This window comes from Amaranthus tricolor, chromosome 14 (assembly GCF_026212465.1).
Source record: "Amaranthus tricolor cultivar Red isolate AtriRed21 chromosome 14, ASM2621246v1, whole genome shotgun sequence".
NCBI lineage: Eukaryota > Viridiplantae > Streptophyta > Magnoliopsida > Caryophyllales > Amaranthaceae > Amaranthus > Amaranthus tricolor.
Genome location: NC_080060.1, coordinates 6,607,207 through 6,626,828, shown reverse-complemented (window position 1 = coordinate 6,626,828; position 19,622 = coordinate 6,607,207). Strand labels below are relative to the sequence as shown.

Genomic DNA, 19,622 nt, shown 5'->3' with positions numbered 1-19,622 from the left:
ACCAGCAAGCTGATGATGCTTCTCAGCCTGGAGAGAATTTCCTGCACAATGCTTCACAAAATTGCAATTCTTGCAATACTGACAATGGACATCAGAATGCTTCTCCAGATTTCCAATCCTGGAATTCTGGTAATAATCATCAACATATCTCTCAAGCTCAGTTCAATCAACTCATGGCCATGATGAGTAACCTACAAACAAATAGCAAATCTACTACTCAATCTGATGATCATAACACTCATCCTTATTCTGGAGGTCTCAATATTATTTCTGGAGGACCTACTGGTCAAGCCTTTACAGCCACTAACTGCTCCGGTATAACAGCTTGTTCTCCTCATATATTTTCTGGTAATTGTGTTTGTTGTAATTGTTGGTCAGTTGCTGATTATACTTGGATCATTGATACTGGTGCTAGTGATCATATGTGCCACAATGACAATCTTTTCATACAAACACAAATCCTTCCTAAAGCATATCATGTCACTTTGCCAAATGGTCATGTTGTTCATGTGCATAAAGTAGGTTCTGTGCGCATTCATCCTAATATCATTCTACATAATGTGCTTCATGTTCCTCATTTCAAATATAACTTGCTTTCAATAGGCAAATTATGCAAACAGGCTTTCTCTTATGCCATTTTCACTAATTCTAAATGTTATTTTCAGGGCCCTTCAATGAAGAGGCCTCTAGAACTTGGTGATATTCACTCAGGGCTGTATTTTCTGCAACATTTTCCTGCTTCTCAAGCTCAAACACAATACAAATCTTCTGCATCTCATGCAAATAAATGTTACAGAGATTATGATCAGTTAGACAAACCTTGTAATCTAGCTGATTTTTTTTCTACAAATAAATGTGTTCCTAGCTCTTCTCAACTGATTAATACACATAAAACAGTTGATGCCTCTATGTCTTCCTCTTATATACATGAAGCTTTGTGTAATTCTGTTAGAAATAATGAAAATGGTCATATTTGGCACCAAAGATTGGGTCACTTGCCCTTATACAAGCTCCAACAGCTTTCATTTTTTTCCCAATAATTTTATTGATACTATTAGATACTGTGATGTTTGTCCAAAAGCTAGACAACACAGGTTACCCTTCCTTCTCAGTCAAACACAATCTTCCCACCTTTTTGAACTTGTTCATGTTGATGTTTGGGGACCTTATCATACAGCTACTCATGGAGGCTATCATTATTTTCTTACCATAGTTGAGGATTTTAGTAGAGCTACTTGGACTCACCTTCTCAAAACCAAAAGTAATGCTTTTCCCCTTCTCCAGAGCTTCACTGAAATGATCTCCACTCAGTTCAATGCTAAAATCAAAACATTTAGGACTGATAATGCTCTTGAACTAGGATCCAGTAGAGCAGCCACTGTATTTTTTCAGTCCAAGGGTATGCTTCATCAGACCAGTGTTCGAGATACTCCTCAGCAAAATGGAGTAGTTGAGAGAAAGCATCGCCATCTGCTGGAAACAGCTAGGGCTCTTTTCATTCAGTCTAAGCTACCTATCATTTTTTGGGGTGACTGCATCCTCACAGCTACCTATCTTATCAATAAGTTTCCAATGAAAATTCTTCACAATAAATCACCTTTTGAACTTTTATTTGGTCATCCTCCTTCCTATTCTCACCTCCGGTCTTTTGGTTGTTTATGTTATGCCTCCACTCTTAGACGGGGTCGTGACAAATTTCAACCACGAGCTTCCCCTTGTATTTTTCTAGGCTATCCTCTAGGTAAGAAAGCTTACAAACTCTATAATCTTGATACTCACAAGATTCAGATGTCTAGAGATGTTGTCTTTCACGAATCATCTTTTCCCTCTCTCAAACACATCAATTCTTTTCTTCCATTTTCTACTCAAACACCATTTGATTTTCCTTATTTTCCATCTCCATGCAGTCAGTCTGTCCCTCTCATTTCTTCTCCCAGTCACTCACCATCTCCATCTGCATCTTATTCTCCACCTCCTATTCTCCCTCCCTCACTTTCCACTCATGCTCCTGCTCTCAGAAGGTCTGTTAGAAAAACACATCAACCTGTCCACTTAAATGATTATGTTTGCAGTCATGTTGTCTTGAATTCTTCTCCCTTTGATATTGCTTGCATTCATGATTGTCCTCACACATTAACATCATCCTTTTCTATTCCAAATCATACTTGTTTTACCATTTCATCACCTAATCAGCAGTTGCTTGACTCTACTAATGACCTACATGAGCCTGCAAATTATCAAGAGGTTGCTGCCATACCTGCTTGGCAGGATGCTATGCAACAAGAATTTTCTGCTCTTGAAGCCAATGACACATGGGTAGAGGCTGCATTACCTAAGGGTAAAAAGCCTATTTCCAGCAAGTGGGTTTAAAAAATCAAAAAATGTGCTGATGGTACTATTGAGCGATACAAAAGCAGATTGGTTATCAAAGGTTGTACTCAAAAAGCTGGCATTGATTATACTGATACTTTTTCTCCGGTCGTTAAGATGACAACCATACGGAGTCTTATTGCTACTGCAGTTAAGATGCATTGGCCTATGCATCAATTAGATGTCAATAATGCATACTAACATGGGGATTTGAATGAAGACATTTACATGAAACCTCCCCCTGGATTCATTCCTTCTGATCCCACCAAAGTTTTGAAATTAAAGAAGTCATTGTATGGTCTTAAGCAAGCCTCTAGACAGTGGCATGCTAAGCTTTCTACAGCATTAAAATCAAAGGGCTATATTCAATCCAAGAATGATTATTCCCTTTTTTACAAAGATATAGGCAAGCATATTATATTTGTAGCAGTCTATGTGGATGACATTTTGCTCACTGGCAATCATTTGGAGGAAATGAATGATCTGAAAGCCTACCTGCATTCTACCTTCAAGATCAAAGATTTGGGTTCTTTACATTATTTTCTTGGCATAGAAATCTTAGAAACATCTCATGGTGTGATCATGACACAAAGAAAATTTGCAGCAGAATTATTAAAGGAATTTGATCACCTCAACGCCACTCCTGCACATTGTCCTTTGGAACCTAGACTGCAATTGAGACCTGATTCTGGCAAGCCTATTACAGATCCTAGCCTATACAGAAAATTGGTTGGAAAGTTGAATTACTTGACTAATACAAGGCCTGATCTTGCCTATGTCGTACAGTTTTTAAGTCAGTTCTTGCAAGATCCAAGAGAACCTCACTGGCAAGCTGCTCTGCATACTTTAAGATATTTGAGTAAGGATTATACTAAAGGCATTTATCTCAATGCATCTACTGATTTGAACCTTGAAGCTTATTGTGACTCAGATTGGGCTTCCTGTCCCAACACCAGGAGGTCTGTCAGTGGCTATTTTATCCTTCTAGGTGGTAGTCCTATTTCATGGAAGAGCAAGAAGCAAGCTACTGTTTCTTTAAGCTCAGCAGAGACTGAATATAGGTCAATGCGCAGGGTTACAACAGAACTTGCATGGCTTACCAGGTTGTTATATGAATTCACTGTGCCTACTGTTGTTCCTATGCCTCTCAAATGTGATAGTCAGGCTGCTATCTACATTGCCAGGAACCCAGTCTATCACGAGCGCACTAAACATATTGCTCTTGATTGCCATTTCGTGCGAGAAAAGTTGTAGGATGGTTTGATCAGTTTGTCTTATGTGCCCACACAACACCAGTTGGCAGACGTTTTCACCAAGAGTCTTTCTGGGCTTACTCATCACCATTTGGTCTCCAAGTTGGGAATGTTATCACCCTCCAACTTGCGGGGGGTATTAAACATACTTAGTTTTGTTTTTAATTAAAAAAATAGTAACAATTCGTTAGACATATATTGCTATATATATTCTCCTTTGTAATTTCCTCTCCGTATGAATTCAGAAAGAGATCAATTCAATTTTTTAGATTCTCTCAATCTTCTTCTCTCTCTCTAAAATTCTTTTTCTGTTCTTGAGCTTAGTTGATCAAATCAACATTGATTCAATTTATATTTAAATATCTTTTCATTTTCATGAAATTGTGATGGCTCAATTGTTAAATGTCTTGGTGTTTGATAGCATGGGGTTAAGTTCAAACCTCAACAAACACATTGTTTTTTTTTTCTTTATTGAGATTAAATTTTTTAGGATTTTTTCAATAAAATACTAGCGCTTTTATGTTAATTGATGATGTTAGTATTATTATTTAAATTAGATGATGGAAATTGAAATGATTAAATAATAGTGAAAATTTTATTTTAATAGTGGATTTTTTATTTTTATTTGTAGATTGTAGAATAATAATCTACATTGCTTCGTCATTCAGTATATTAATTAGTTGGTCATTTGGAACGATAATGTTATAACTTATTTTGAATATAATTTTGTTTCAAAAATTTTCAAATGAATATATTATTTGTTGTTTTCAAAACATCAAAATTTGACGTGGACAATTGTCTTTATCAAACGTTGAATATAAATTTTTTTTCATTGTCGAATGTATTTTATATATTTAACTATTGACATTACTTAAATTTTTTCTGAATTCGCCCCTATATGGTTTATGACTTATAAGTCATCAATGATTTCCAGATGATTAGAGCTATATGTAGTATGATGGTAAGTTTTTCGTCGTTCTTTATCCTCTTTCTGACCCACTTGACGTAATTTTTAAAGTGTTTAGCCAAAAACTTTTCGATATTGCATTTAGCTAGCTATTATTATCTTCATATCTTGTCATGCATAATGCATCCGAAGCATTATAGTCTAGACACATGTTTTTCAGGTTATAGAATCTTTACAGATAAAGGAGAGAATATGGTGAGATTTGAATCCTTACTATAAGGATTGTTTTGGACATTTTTGGAGCATTAAGCGAAATTAAAATAATGAGTTTTTTTTATTTGGCAAATAAAAATTTTATTATTCAACAGAAAATACCAAACAAATACAAAACCTGACCGAGGACGCACCCAGACTGAAAATGCATCAGTATAGAACCAAAGCCCACCTTCTATGAAGGGTGTCAAAGGCCCACTCTTCATCTGCACAGCCAGGGAGCCCTAAAGCAGCAATGTTCAAAACCAAGCCAAATCAAAACTATATACAGCCAAAACCTCTAAAAAGAGGAAAGCAAAACATTAAAACAAAACACAACAGCTTTAAAAGTCACTGCATCCATGAGGTCAACACATGACATCTCTGTCTAATGTCATGCTTGATCATGGTAAGTACATGCCCAGGAGACCGTACAAAAGCATACCAGACCGCTTCGTTCTTGCACTTCCAAATATAGTAAAGTGTGCAAGTAAAAATGGCTGTTAACACATGCTGCCTAGTTTTGGAAAACCGCTGCTTCCGAAAATCCATATTAGCAACTCGCTTAAGAGTGATGCCTATCCATGATTTAACCGCCTCCACACATGAGCGGCAGAAGAGGCAGTTAAAGAAGAAATGGATATGAGTCTCTGGATATAAACCACATAAAGGATATGAGTCATTAACCACCACTCCCAACTGGTAGAGCTTCTCCTTGGTTTTTAACCCTTGTCTAGCTACCAACCAACAAAAAAAAATCTAGTTTTAGGTATTAAAATCCTGTTCCAAACTAGGTATCTCCAACGAACCTTATGCTGAGTCACCATATTATGCTCATATACCTCCTTAATAGAATAGTGGGTGTTACAAATCCATTGTTTGAAAGCTGCAGTCATTGCACACAGTTTTCTGATAGTCCAAGTAGCTGTGACAGGAGCATTGAAGATTTTCCAACGTCCCCCTTTAGTATATACACCGGGGACCCAATTAACCCATAAGGAATCCTGCAAGGTGTGAATATGCCAAGCTATTTTACCAACAGCAGCCTGGTTCCAAACATGAATATTCCACACACCAAGACCACTACCTTCTTTGGAGTGCAAACCTCCTTCCAACTAATATTTTCAGGTTTATGAGAGTGTGAAACCCCAAACCAAAGGAAAGAACGACAAATGGAGTTAACAATATTAATTACCTTCTTAGGTAGAATGAAAATTTGACACCAGTAAGAAGAAATACCCATCAAGACTGAATTGATTAGTTGTAAGCGAGCTGCATATGAGAGATGTTTAGCTTGCCAAGAACTAATTCGTTTAGTCATCATATCAGTAAATTTCTCACAGTCTGCAATGCTAAGGCGCTTGGAAGATAAAGGTACCCCTTAATATTTGAATGGAAGAGTCCTCAATGTAAACTGAGAAACGCTTCTAATATCCTCTTTGATGGAGTTGTCAACCCCAGCCAGATAGATTGTAGACTTGCCCCAATTTGCATGGAGCCCAGAGGTACTAGAGAAACCTTTAATACAAGCACATATTATTCGCACTGAGGAAAGGTCTCCTTTGCAAAATATCATAAGCTCATCCGCCAAAGACAAATGTGTGAGCTTAATGACTTTACATCGAGGATGAAAACCAAATGCACCTACAATGCTCTTCAAACTCTTAGACAAGTACTCCATCCCAATGGCAAATAGTAAAGGAGAAACAGGATCACCTTGCCTTAAACCACGTTTAGCCACAAAAGAGTTTTTAGGAGAGCCATTAATAATCAAAACATAGCTTGTGGAAGTGATACAAGTCATAATGATTTTGATGAACTTATGAGGAAAGTTAAGAGCCACCAACATCTCCTTAATGAAGCTCCAGTTCATCGAATCATATGCTCTACATAAATCAATCTTCATAAGACAACTGGGGGTACAATGTTGTCTAGTATAATGCTTAACAAGATCCTGACAAAGCAAGATGTTATGCATAATGTTTCTACCAGCCACAAAGGCTCCTTGAGCTTGATCAATCAATAAATCCAACACAAGCTTAAGCTTAGAATAAATGAGATTAGATATACATTTATAAAGTACGTGGCAACAAGAGATTTTCCGGAAATCACTTGGATGTAGTGGATTAGGCACTTTAGGAATCAAGGTAATGGTCGTGTTATTCTAACTCTTGAGCATTTTACCATTCTCGAAGAATTGAGTAATCGCCTTAATGATATCATCTCCTAAAACCTCCGACGAAGCCTTATAGAAGCCACTATTATATCCATCTAACCCCGGTGCCTTATTATCAAGGATACTCCACAAAACATGCTTAATCTCGTCAGGAGTGAACTTGAGATCTAGTAACGGAAGATGAGATAGGGCCTTGAAAAACTGTGTCAATATTGATTGGAGTCCTATCTTTATCCACAAAACAAAACAACTCTAAATAAAAATCAAAAAATGCATGATGAATCTGAGATAGATTAGAAATCTCTTTCCCTTTGAAGTGGATGAACATGATTTTATTATGGCGTATCCTGTGTTTAATGCTTTGATAGAAAAATGCATTATTATCATCCCCAAAGTGAACCGAGTTCTTCTTAGCCTTTTGTTGAAGAGCAGAATTCAACTCTTGCTAAAGTTGACGAAGCAAGACAGTAGCATTCTTCTCTTGGGAAGCTAAGTCCTAATCACCCGGATTATCATGAAGCAAATTTTGGAAATGAAGAAGCTCAGATTTAGCTTGATCCACCTCCATTTGAATATGTTCCTTGCCATAAAGAAGCTTCAATCTAGATTTAAGCAATCTCAACTTCTGAGTAATCTGATAACTAACACAACCCTCAATATCAATGCGCCAATGATCACGAATGGTATCAATGAAACCCTCTTTCTGAGCCCAATAATTGAAGAAACGAAAAGGCTTTCGTGAGAGATGAGGAGGGGAGAAGGAAACCAGCATGAGACTGTGATCATACTCTCCCTCAGCGAGGAGTAATGAGTTTTTAAAATACAAATGTTATGCTTTTTAAGTGACAATTAATAAACTACGTACTAATTTTATCCACTAATATGCTCAATTAACCTATTAACCTTGAATTTACAATAAATTAAAAATATCATTACTTAGTAACTTAAATACAATGATTATCAATGAAAAAATATTAGATTATGTTCACCAACTAATTAATAAACTAAAAACAAATAACTAGTTATTAACAAGGTCACCAATTAACATTAATAATGGAAAATCATAGTTATTTATTGAATTATCACTTTTCATCTATGTAAATGTTATAGATCTTTTTTGTATATGAATAAAAATTAAATATATAAAAAACAATTTAGGCCCCTGAAAATAACGAGGCTCTGAGCCGTCTTTCATTGTGCGTGCTTTTGTAAAGAGTCGGCTTACCTGTTATAAGGGTGAAAAGAATATTTTCATATAAGAATTTATATAAAAAAAAATGTTGTTAAACCTCAGTAATTTGATTGTTGCCATTAAATCGTAATAATGAAAATGATTTATAGCGTAAGTTTCATAAAATATATCACGGTGATGAAAATGATTTATAGTGTACTACTATAGAAACATGTACAATGCACGAATATTTAAATATCGATACGTAAAAAAACCATTTTCTTAATTTTGTTTTTTATTTAAAGTTTTACAATAGAAATTCTAGAGTGATTTATAACTGATTTTATGTAATTAATTTTAAAAAGTATAGCTAAAATGATATAGATACATAATGATTTAATTATACAACTTTCGAAAACTTTACTAAAACTTGTTATAGGGACTTAATTATCACAAATGATCTTTATTATCGTAATAATTATTCTTTTTTAATTTTGTGTAGATTTTAAATTGTAGTTGTAAAGTTAATACCACATAAGCACAAACCTATAATATTTCGCCAATTGGCAAGAGGGCTATAAAAATGACATTTGTCATTTAGCAACTCTTTTATTTAATTGTATGATAATCTTTAATATGGTATAATTATTTTTATTTAATTTTTCGTAGGTTTTAAATTGTAGTTGTAAAGTTAATGCCACATAAGCACAACACCTATAATAATTTGTTGTTTGGCAAGAGTGCTATAAACATGAGATTTGTCATTTAGCAACTTTTTTATTTAATGTATGATGATCATTCGTAAGAGTGCTATAAACATGACATTTGTTATTTAACAACTCTTTTATTTAATAGTACGATTATTTAGTGGCTTAGTCCACTTTATGGTGTATCGTTTCGGTTAAAGGGTGCCTTTACATTTTATGTTTTTTAATGCCTTTTTTTCCACAGGATTTTTTATACCGGTAGTATCATGATGAGATGTCCCTTTAATCTTTCTTTTTGAATTAAATTAACCAATTTTCAACTAACAAATATGATGGTGATGAAAACATTAATAATAAAAAATTTATTCACAATTTTTCACTATCATCTTATACCGACTCTTAAATAAAATAAATTTTGTAAAAAAAGTAAGATGATTGAAGTATAATAAACACAATAACAATTTCGTCAAGAGATTTTTATATTTAAAAATTATAATAACTTTTGATTACTATTCACCAACAATCAAACAAACTTATGCTATTAGAGTCTATAAGATAATACATAATAAACAAAATCGGTAAATTAGTGGAAAATAAGGTGAAGATATGGAATTATTTTTGTAAACATAAAGAATTGAATAAAGAAAAAAGAAGGGGAGATTCCGGCTCCAAGTTGTGACAATGACCATGCTTAAACTGAGAGATAAATACAAGGGTTGGGGGAAGGCCCACGTGGTGGCAAAGCCATCTAAGAATAAACACTTATGGTTTTTTTGGCCTTTGGGATGGTGAAAGATGTACTCCTATAGGGAATAGGCCATTAACTTTAATCATTTGTTAGTGGAGTGGAAGCTCATGTGAATCACAATAACTAGTTAAAGAAAAAAAAAAAAAAAAACAAAATGACAAATACACCCATTTTCAAGTAGAGGGAAATTGAGTAATTCTTGTCTTTTTTAGAGTAAATATTAATTTTTTCAGATAATAAGATTTTAAGATTGAATTTTATCTAGTCTTTTTATTTCGTTACTTTACCTTGTAATCCTAAAAACGGTTGTCAATCTAAAGTGCGCTAATAATCAACACTCAATGCTATAGATTTGGAGTTCGTTTGTCAAAAGAATCATCATCATCATATCCAGTGTATTCCGTTTATAGAAAATTATAAACAAGGTCTGAGGAAGGAAGGAAGGCGGCAACCCATACCCCTGAAGGAGGATTCGGCCAAAGAGTCTTTTAGCTTTAAAGAATGCTTAAAAGATAAGTTCTTGCATGAAAACTGCTGATTGAAGTCTGAACCGCAAGCCCACAATTTACAAGACAACCTTGACCCTTAGGCATAAAATTCTTTGCTTCTTTGACCAATTGAAAGTATTAGTTGAGAAGTCGGCTGTTATGGAGGTATTTGGTTTAGTTGTTTATTAGAAAAAAAGTGTGCTTTTTGATTTTATCATAAAAACTGTCTAAAAAGCCATTAATATACACTTTTGGGTTTTTGGGTTGTTTGACCAATCATAAAACTAAAAGCTAAAACACAACAAAAAGACAAGGAAAAACTCATTTGCCAAATATTCCTTCAAAAGATGTTTGTTTTTGACTTTTAGTTTGTTGGCTGGTTGAAAAGCAAAAAAAGTTTTAATAAATGAATTTTTCAGATGTTGAAAATCCGACTTTTAAGTAATTAAAGAAGCTAGTTTCATTAGCATTTTTATTAGCTTTTAGCTTATTAGCTCCTTTTTTTCTTATAAACAGCCAACAATCAACACCTAATTTTACTAAATATCTTCTTATACAGCTAACTTACCCAACTAACTTATAAGCTATAAAAAATAATTAATACTTCCAATTGATAAAAAAAATAAAAAAATTAACAGTATTAACAATCAATTGACAAACAACTCAAATTTAAATTATAGAAGTATAAAAATCATCCCACCTGCAAGCAACCAGAGCAAAAGGGGATCCTCAGCTGTTGCCTGCTTGTCAACAAATAAAGATCATGTTTTATATTTTCTTTTTAACCTTTTCCTCCACAACTTGCCTAGCCATTCATATTCTGCAATAAGAGTCTCAATGTCATTATGTCTTGTTATCATTTATTCATCCAATATAGTTTTATTAAGATGTTATTGTTTATAATTTATAATGAGAATCTTTATTATATATATTTTACATTTATGATGTTTTTACCAATAACATTATTAGTTATACAAAACAATAAAGCTATATGTTAATCTAAGTTCGACTTGCATCCTATCGAGAACGAACATAGCATTTATTAATGTTGTCAACTGAAAATATTTAACTATATATATATTTTTTAATATATGCCATTAATTGTACTAGTTAAGTTGGTTAAAATATTGGTGTGTCATAGTATTGTCCCAGACTCAAACCTTTAATATCAATATTTTTTTTAAAAAAGAATACATAATATATTGACATCATTTGATTTTATTTTGAATCCACCATGAGAATGCTTCACGTAAACAAATAACTTGGTCTACGTGTCCAAGTGCAAACCTACTATATGCCAATTCAATTTAATCACCAAAAGCTTTTGTGGCTCAATGAATAAAGCATTTGTATATTGAGCAAAAGGTTTGTAGTTCGGCCCCTACTAGGCGCAGGTATCAACTGGGGTGTTTCTTGACTACGCGCATCCTCTTTATTTCCTCCTTAAGGAGAATAGATATGGTTTATCCCCATCTTTCAGGAAAAAAAAAATTCCACCCAGACTCTATCTTATGTGGAATACTAAGAGTATTCTTTACCGATCCATAGATTTTTGGCAATTGCCCAAGAGTTGTGAGACCATTGATGTTGCCTAAGTCGTATCCGCAATAACAAAATAATAAACCAAGCTTCTTGAAGTTAATAAGGTATAGGTTATCAAAAAAATAGTGACAAAATAGATATTTAAGAAGTTACTTTTGTTAAAAATAGTAATAAAACAAATAAAATTTAAAATAATTACAGTTAAATAAAATAGTATAGCAAGTATAATAAAACAGACAAAATATTTATTGGATTTTGATGATTTTTGTGATCAGTGGGTAGGGAGATAATGGTCATAAACCTTTGGGTCGAGTTGGATTTTAGAGTTTTTTAGAACTATAATTTTGATAGGTACTTTTGAAATACATATTACTTCCTCCATTTCATAATATTTGCACTTATTATCTCTTATAGTTTACGTCTTTGGAAAAACAAAAATGACTCAATAATTCTTTATTTTACCCATAAACTATTCTTACTCACCAAATTATTACTTTTTCACATACACCATCTAAAATAAACATAAATAATGCATTGAAAGTAACTTTTCGTAATTCTTGTGTCACTATTCAAAAGTGCAAGTATTTAATAACAAAGGAAGTATTTAATTTTTTGAAAGCAAATACTCGTTCTAATTCTTTTAAGTTGTCCCATTTAGTTTTGACACATAATTTAATGTACTAATTTAATTCTAAATATCTCTAATTGTGCATAATTAAAAATTATAAAAATTTTATATTAATAAAATTTACATTGAGACGAATCAAACAAAATCACACTTGGCTATATTTTAACGTTTAAATTAAGAATAAAAATATAAATTAAGAGTGATCGATCGTGTCAAAAAATTAAGTGGGACAATTTAAAAGAATTAAAGGGAGTATATTTAAATTTAAAAGATAATGTTTGATGAAAAAATAATGTTAGAACATCTAACTACACACAATTATTTTTAATGAGTTCAAACTATTTATTATTTCATAACATAGCTCAAATATAAGCCTGTTTTCCAAGTTCATTTGGTACGTGCATAAGCTTGATCATCCATTAGTCAAACTTTGAAGTCGGGGTTGTTGGCTTTCATGTTAACATGTAACGTGACTTTTTTTTTTGAAAAAAAAAAACATGTAACAAAAAAAAAAAAAAAACATGTAATGGAAGTAGGACAATAGGTTACTTTTTAATTATAAACACTAGTAATATATTAAAAACAAAAAAAAAAATGAAAACTAAACTTAAGTAAAAGTCATACTCGCCCTCCTATTCACTTTTGAGTCTTTGAATATTTTATTTGGCCGAGTACATTGTCATAGTTAAAATTATAAAAAATTGATATTAATAACTTTATATTAATAATCTTTGTATAAAGATCTAATATATGACTATGTTATAATTAACTTATATATGAAAAATAAAATACAACTTAACAGTGATTAATAAATAATGTCAAATGTTAAATATAATACTTATGCTAAATAGGAGGTATTATTAAATAAATAACTTTCCCTGCCAATTCCTGTGTATATCGTATATCTGAACTAATTTACTTACTATAATATGTGAATATCTAATATTTGATATCCAACTATCAGAAATTATGGGAATATCCGATATCCAAGATCCAAAAATTTTTGGATATTCAGATATCCGAATCTCAAAAATATGAAATCCAAATCCATAACCAATATTCGACTTTTCAAATCGAATAATCTAAAATTCAAATCGGATCAAATTATCAGAATTTTGAATCATTAGATAGCTTTGCTCAACCCTAAATAACATTATAAGTCAAGATAAAAAACATTCTTAAGTTCTTCATTATTCTTTCACGCACATAGTTTTGTTGTTCTTGTTTTTGTGAGTTTTTGTAATATTTGTTGTTGAACACTTTTTAAGAGTTGTTCTAACTGTTTTTGAGCGTGGGCTTTTTATTTATTATAGGAAGAGAATTGTTTGATTGTTTATTAGGGAAATAATGCTTGTGATTTTTATTTATTAATTTTTTAACATTATTTATTGATTATTTTTAATTTGTACTCTTTTTAAGAGAAATTTTAAGTGGTAGCATTGAATTTTTGACTTTTTTACATTGTAGAAAAATATTTTTTTAATCTGCATAGTGACCCTGAGTTTTCCAGTTTTTCATGTGGTAAATAAAATTTAAGTTAATTTTTAACTTCTAACAATTCCTTTCGAAAATGCCCCATATATTGCGAAAATAAACCCAAATAAAAATTAAAATAAATTTACATATTCGGTATGATTGCTTAAAATAAACTTAACTCTTATTTATTTTTAATTGCTTGACTTACATAAACTTTAAAAATGGTTATAAATAATATATGGATTTATTTTTAGCAAATATATCTAATAAATGGATTAATTTGAAAATAAATAATAACTAAATTTACTTTCAGCTAATCAAGTAAAAATTAATTAATCATTTACATTTTTCCAAAAATAATTCAATAATAATCCAATTTGACAAGACAAAAATGGATTTGGTGCTTAACAACAAAGAAATTAGTGGCACTAGTCATGGTCATGCTTACAAGAGACAACTTAAAATTTAGATGGGAAAAGGTTTAAATCACGCGTGCTCTTTTGCTATGTTATATCATTTTTATTGGATCTAATAATACTTCTGTTGGGCAATCATATAAGATATGCTCAATATATTTTTCTGTTGGGCAATCATCACATCTATCATATTTTTCTCATCCAATAAATTATAAATACTTCTTTTTATTGAAAAATAGCGGCAAGTACATATAAGGCCGGTTCTTAGGCTATTTGGGGTATTCAATCGGATATGGCTTTTACAATTAAGAGGTCTTATATATTAAATAGTTCTATTTAGGTCCGATTATGAGTAACATTTTAAGTGATTTGTTCGTAAACTATTTTTTATATTTAAAGTAATATAATATTACAATACATTTTGTATTGAAATGATTTTTTCTCGAAATTAATTTTTTTTATGTTTAATATAATAAAGAATCCAATTTTAAAAGACTTTGAAAAAATAAATTAGACCTTTAAAATCTTTGCTCCACCCTTTACATATGGTTGAAAATTAAGAAGAATAAGTAAAAATGGTATATTTTAGGAAAAAGTGAAAAAAAAGAGATTAAAAAGGTGATTATATATGTGAATTAAAATTGAAAAGAGAGTGTCAATTATAATTAAAAATAAAAATAGATCAAAATCAATACAACATCCTAAAAAATAAAGTTAATTCTTTGGAAAAGAGAGTAACCTGATACTAGAGTTGAATTTGATGTCTTAACCCTACCATTTCTCTTATCTTTGTATTTTACACTTTCCTTTTTTGTTAATTAAACTTATGTTTTGATTTCCCTTCATTGAGCCTAACAACTTTATGTTTAATTTAGGTAAGCGCTAATAATTTATTTCATGTCAAATTGAAATTAGTATAATACTATTATTTAATTTGTATTAATTGGTGTTTTGGTTGAAATTTAGGTCAAATTAATTTGTATTAATAGTGGAGGAGTAAATCAAGGTGTTTGATCATTTCTTTCCTATGTGTGATTCAATGCATGGTTGAGAAGTACCAGTATTCTCCTTCTCAAAAAAGTTACTAGTCTAGTGATCGAGTGTCTTCTAAAAAGTTCTTTCAGTGGTTAAGTCGATAATTTAATAGGTAATGATAAATTAAAGAGCAAAAAATTGAATATAATGAGAGAAAATTATTACTTTGATTGAAAATAAGACTCATACAAGATTGATGGTCAATCTCAATTTTGTGATTACAAAGTATTTTATACTATTTAAAAAATGGTGACATGAAAATCAATAGAGATTTTATTGGATAAAAGTAAGCTTAGATAGCTTATTCTTAGGTATAATTCTTTTTTTCTTATTTGTTGTTGTTGTTGATGTTAGTAATGGTATGATTGTTGTTGTATTATTGTTATTGTTATTTTAGTTGTTATTGTTATTATTGTTATAGTTGTTGTTGCTGCTGTTGATGTTGTCGTCAAAAGTTTTTTGGGACGAATCTATAACATTTTATATTATAAATATGTTCATGAAATATATGCTTCATAATTGATATGTTCATGAAAGATGCAATGATACCAACTGTAACCATCCATATTAAATGATTAGGATACAAGTACCATAAGATAGGATCTAAGCGAAAAAAATTGTAGGATAATGGAATACAGTTAAGTAAAAGTTTTAAAGTTTAAAGAAAGTATTATAGGAAAAATTATCCTAAATAATACGACATTTCACTGATTTTCCAACAATAATACGAACTTTCAATTAACCATGAATAATTCGAAGTTTAAGATGTTTTTTCCGCTGGTATACCTAACTGGTTTATAACCGGGAGAAAAGGTCATTTTTGACCGTTGCACAACAGACTTCATCTCCTTCCTCTATTTCATTCTTTTTTGCAGATTTTTTTAACTCATTTCCTCACTTTATTCTTCCACTTTAATTCTTCTTCCAACTTCTTCTCATTTTTTTTTTCCATTTTCATTTTAACCTCTAAACTAATTTGATATTGAACATGTATTCTCCTTCGTCATCATCTCAATCTAGAACATCAATTGCAAAAGGAATTTCTTTATGTAAACATGGTGTTCATGCTATATTACAAGTAGTCAAAAAAGGAACAAGGGTTGGTCAGAGGTTTTATGGATGTGCATTTTGGCCAGTAAGTTTATATTTTTCAATAGCTTTATTTTGTTTTATGTTAATTTTTAATTTCTTTATCAATTAGGGTTTCATGATTTGATTTGAAATGTAGGCACAAGATTGTAAATTTTTTAAGTGGGAGAAAGATGTAGAGTATTCAAGGGAAATTTCTTCTTGTTTGGAAGAAGAGAAAGCTATGTTGATTGATACAATAAGAAAATTGAAGGCCAAAAATGCAAAGTTGAAAGAAAGTGAAGCTATGTTGAAATTGAAAGTTGTTGAATATGTAAATGCACAAAAAGCATTAAGTTTAGTACTTGTTGCATCATGGGTTTTATTTGTACTGTTCTTATTTATGTTAAGCTAAGTATAAGAATTTGATCATGTAATGGAACTTCATGTATTGAAAATCCAATGTAATGAAAAAGTGTAACAAAGTTTCTTCTTTTCAAGAATTATAGCTTCAATCCATACATGTTATAGCAATATTTTCCAAAATATTTTCCAAAAGTGCTAAAAGTGCTAAAAAATATTTTCAAGAATTACCTTTACATACATAAGCATTCCTTACATACAAAAGTGATAAAAAGTTTTCCAAAATGCAATATTTGAACAATGTTCTAAGCCATAGATTACACCATAATGGTAACTTAATACATACAAAAAAGTTATGTTTTCCAAAAGAGCAGCAAAATGACACTTAGTCGTGCAACATCAATTCTTTGTTGTCGATGCTTGGGTTGATACTATTTCAGTAGGGTTCTTCTTTGGCTTTCCCCTTTTAGCAGTAGTGGCACCACTCCTTCCGCTTGCACTACTCGTCTTACCCCCTCTACTCCCTTCCCCTGTTCTAATTGTCCTGTTGCCTTTACCTAAAGAACTAGGTTGTGCAGACATGTTGTGATGGGATAACTCTGGTGTGTTGGTTGCTACATCAACAATATTTTTTGTCTTCCTCTACTTCTCTTCAATGGAGGTGGTTGCTCAATCGCTTTACCCTTTTTCAGACACTTCCTTTTGTTATGTCCAACCTTATTGCAAATGTCACATGTCATTTGAAGGTCGTGTCTTGAGAGCTTTCCTGGGTTTTTAGGATCTTCATGCAGACCCTTGACTCTGTTTTTTCGTGGTCTACCATGACCAATCTTCATTGGAGGAGGATCGATTGGTTTGTCAATTTTAGGCCAATGCCTCTCGCCAATACAAGGATTGATGTTTCCTTCATAGGCTCTCAAATAAGCCTCTTTAGTGTACCATTGATCAACGTATGACTCAACCTCCTTATGCAAGTAAAAAATAGATGCAACTCCATGACAACATGGAATCCCTCTTAAATCCCATTTCTTACAAGTGTAAGTTCTATTTTCAATATCAACCTCTAAAATATCCATATAATGCGCTACTTGGAAACGAGTTGATGTTGAAGGAATGACAGTGCACTTAGCTGCTTCTTGCTTCTCTGAATCTAACGTTTTTTGTACCTTTGGACATAAGAAACCCTTCCACTTCATCAATGCCTCTTCCTTTTTATTAGCCATCCTCTTCATTAGCATTGATTTAATTTCTTCAAGAATATCTATTAAGTGATGTGATCTAGCATTCATAATGTAATTGTTAAAAGTTTCGACCATATTGGTCAAAATAACATCACACTTTCCTTCTAATTTGACAAAAGATCTACAAAACAAGTATGGACCACATTTCTTAAAGGCATCAACAGCAACCGGATTTGCATCCTCCATCTCACTAATTGCTTCCTCAAAATCAGCCAAGTTGTATGCTTTAACACATCTCCAAAACAGTAATTTCATCTCTTCTCCTTTGAATGACTTGTTCCAATTTGCGTAGATGTGCCTAGCACAATGCCTATGTTCTGCTTTTGGAAGCTCAAGTTGGACTTCCCTCAAAATGCTTTGTATAATAGATAAGTGTATTACTATATTACTATATAAATTACAGCATAAACAGCAATATACTATATAAATCACAGCATAAACGGTAGTATACTATATAAATCACAGCATAAACAGCAGTATACTATATAAATCACAGCATAAACGGTAGTATACTATATAAATCACAGCATAAACAGCAGTATACTATATAAACAGTAGTATACTATATCACAACATTACCCACAGTATACTATATTACTATATAAATAAACAGTAGTATACTATATCACAACATTACCCACAGTATACTATATTACTATATAAATAAACAGCAGTATACTATATAAATCACAGCAGTATACTGAAGTCAGTATACTATATCACAGCATTAACAACAATGCACAGCAATAAATTACAGCAGTAGGTAAATGGATGTCCATATAATCAGAATATATACACACAGTATATAAATCAGAAATAACAATAGGGAAGGGTGTATACCTGGTGTTCATCTGATATTACTATCCACTCTTTACCATTATCATGAGACACACACTTCTTCAATTCAGAAATGAACGACTGCCATGAATCATTGTTTTCACCCTCAACAACAGCCCAAGCCAATGGATACATTTGCTCGTTAGGGTCTCTCCCAATTGCACTTAATAGCATTCCTCCCAAGAATGTTTTTAGAAAACAACCATCAATGCACAATATTTTTTTACACCCACATAACCCCTTTAAAGCAAACAAAGATCCTCTGAAATGTAGTGGGTGGATTTGTGCTTGGATCAGTAACAACAATGAAGTGGCTATTAGGATTACTTTATCTAAATCCCCAACATAGCTCATGAGCTTCTGATAATGTTGTTTCATAGATCCATGTAACCTCCTATGTGCAGCATACTTAATCTTGTAGGCAAATCCCCTACTAATGATAATACGAAATTATTTCCTAACAATATCAACTAGTTCTGCAAAAGGAATGTGTGGCCTTAACTTGAATAAATCAAGTAACTGATCTGCACACCAAGAAGCTTTGAATTGACGATTAGAATTCATGTTTCTTTGACAAGTGTGCTTACCATTAACTTTCTTGATAATAAAGGAAGCTCGTGTTTTATCCCAACTAGCGTAGAGCTTAAAGGGACTACCATCAATACACCTTGGACCAAGCTTATTCAATTTAGACTTGTCACTCAAACAAAATTTTACATTTCTTCCCTGATGAATTGCATATTTCCTTACCGCCTCCTTAAATTCAACGGGGGTGCTAAAAACTTGCCCAACAATCCATTTGAACTTCCTAAAATCGGTCCCACCATGAACTCCAGTAGCATCATCAGCTTCATCATCACTATCTTCATACTCAGAGAAAACCTTGGTGTTACTACACTCACCCAATTTCAAAACAGAATCACCCACTTGCTCTAGTTCTTCGA

The 19,622-nt window shown here is 32.0% G+C and overlaps 3 protein-coding genes across 3 annotated transcripts; 1 reads left to right on the top strand and 2 right to left on the bottom strand.

The window, feature by feature from the left end:
* The first annotated feature begins 2,598 nt into the window (after positions 1-2,598).
* On the top strand, positions 2,599-3,624 carry LOC130799228 (uncharacterized mitochondrial protein AtMg00810-like). Its single transcript, XM_057662332.1, has one exon. The coding sequence runs from the start codon at positions 2,599-2,601 to the stop codon at positions 3,622-3,624; it is 1,026 nt and encodes a 341-aa protein (XP_057518315.1).
* Positions 3,625-6,163: 2,539 nt separating this feature from the next.
* LOC130799227 (uncharacterized) lies at positions 6,164-7,730 on the bottom strand. The gene is made up of 3 exons (XM_057662331.1): positions 7,463-7,730; positions 6,967-7,182; positions 6,164-6,792 (listed from the first exon to the last, which is right to left on the bottom strand). The coding sequence occupies exons 1-3, from the start codon at positions 7,728-7,730 to the stop codon at positions 6,164-6,166; spliced, it is 1,113 nt and encodes a 370-aa protein (XP_057518314.1).
* A 9,484-nt stretch (positions 7,731-17,214) lies between these two features.
* Positions 17,215-19,056, bottom strand: LOC130799225 (uncharacterized). Its single transcript, XM_057662330.1, has 4 exons — positions 18,682-19,056; positions 18,521-18,541; positions 18,386-18,403; positions 17,215-18,291 (listed from the first exon to the last, which is right to left on the bottom strand). The coding sequence occupies exons 1-4, from the start codon at positions 19,054-19,056 to the stop codon at positions 17,215-17,217; spliced, it is 1,491 nt and encodes a 496-aa protein (XP_057518313.1).
* Between the last annotated feature and the right edge of the window lie 566 nt (positions 19,057-19,622).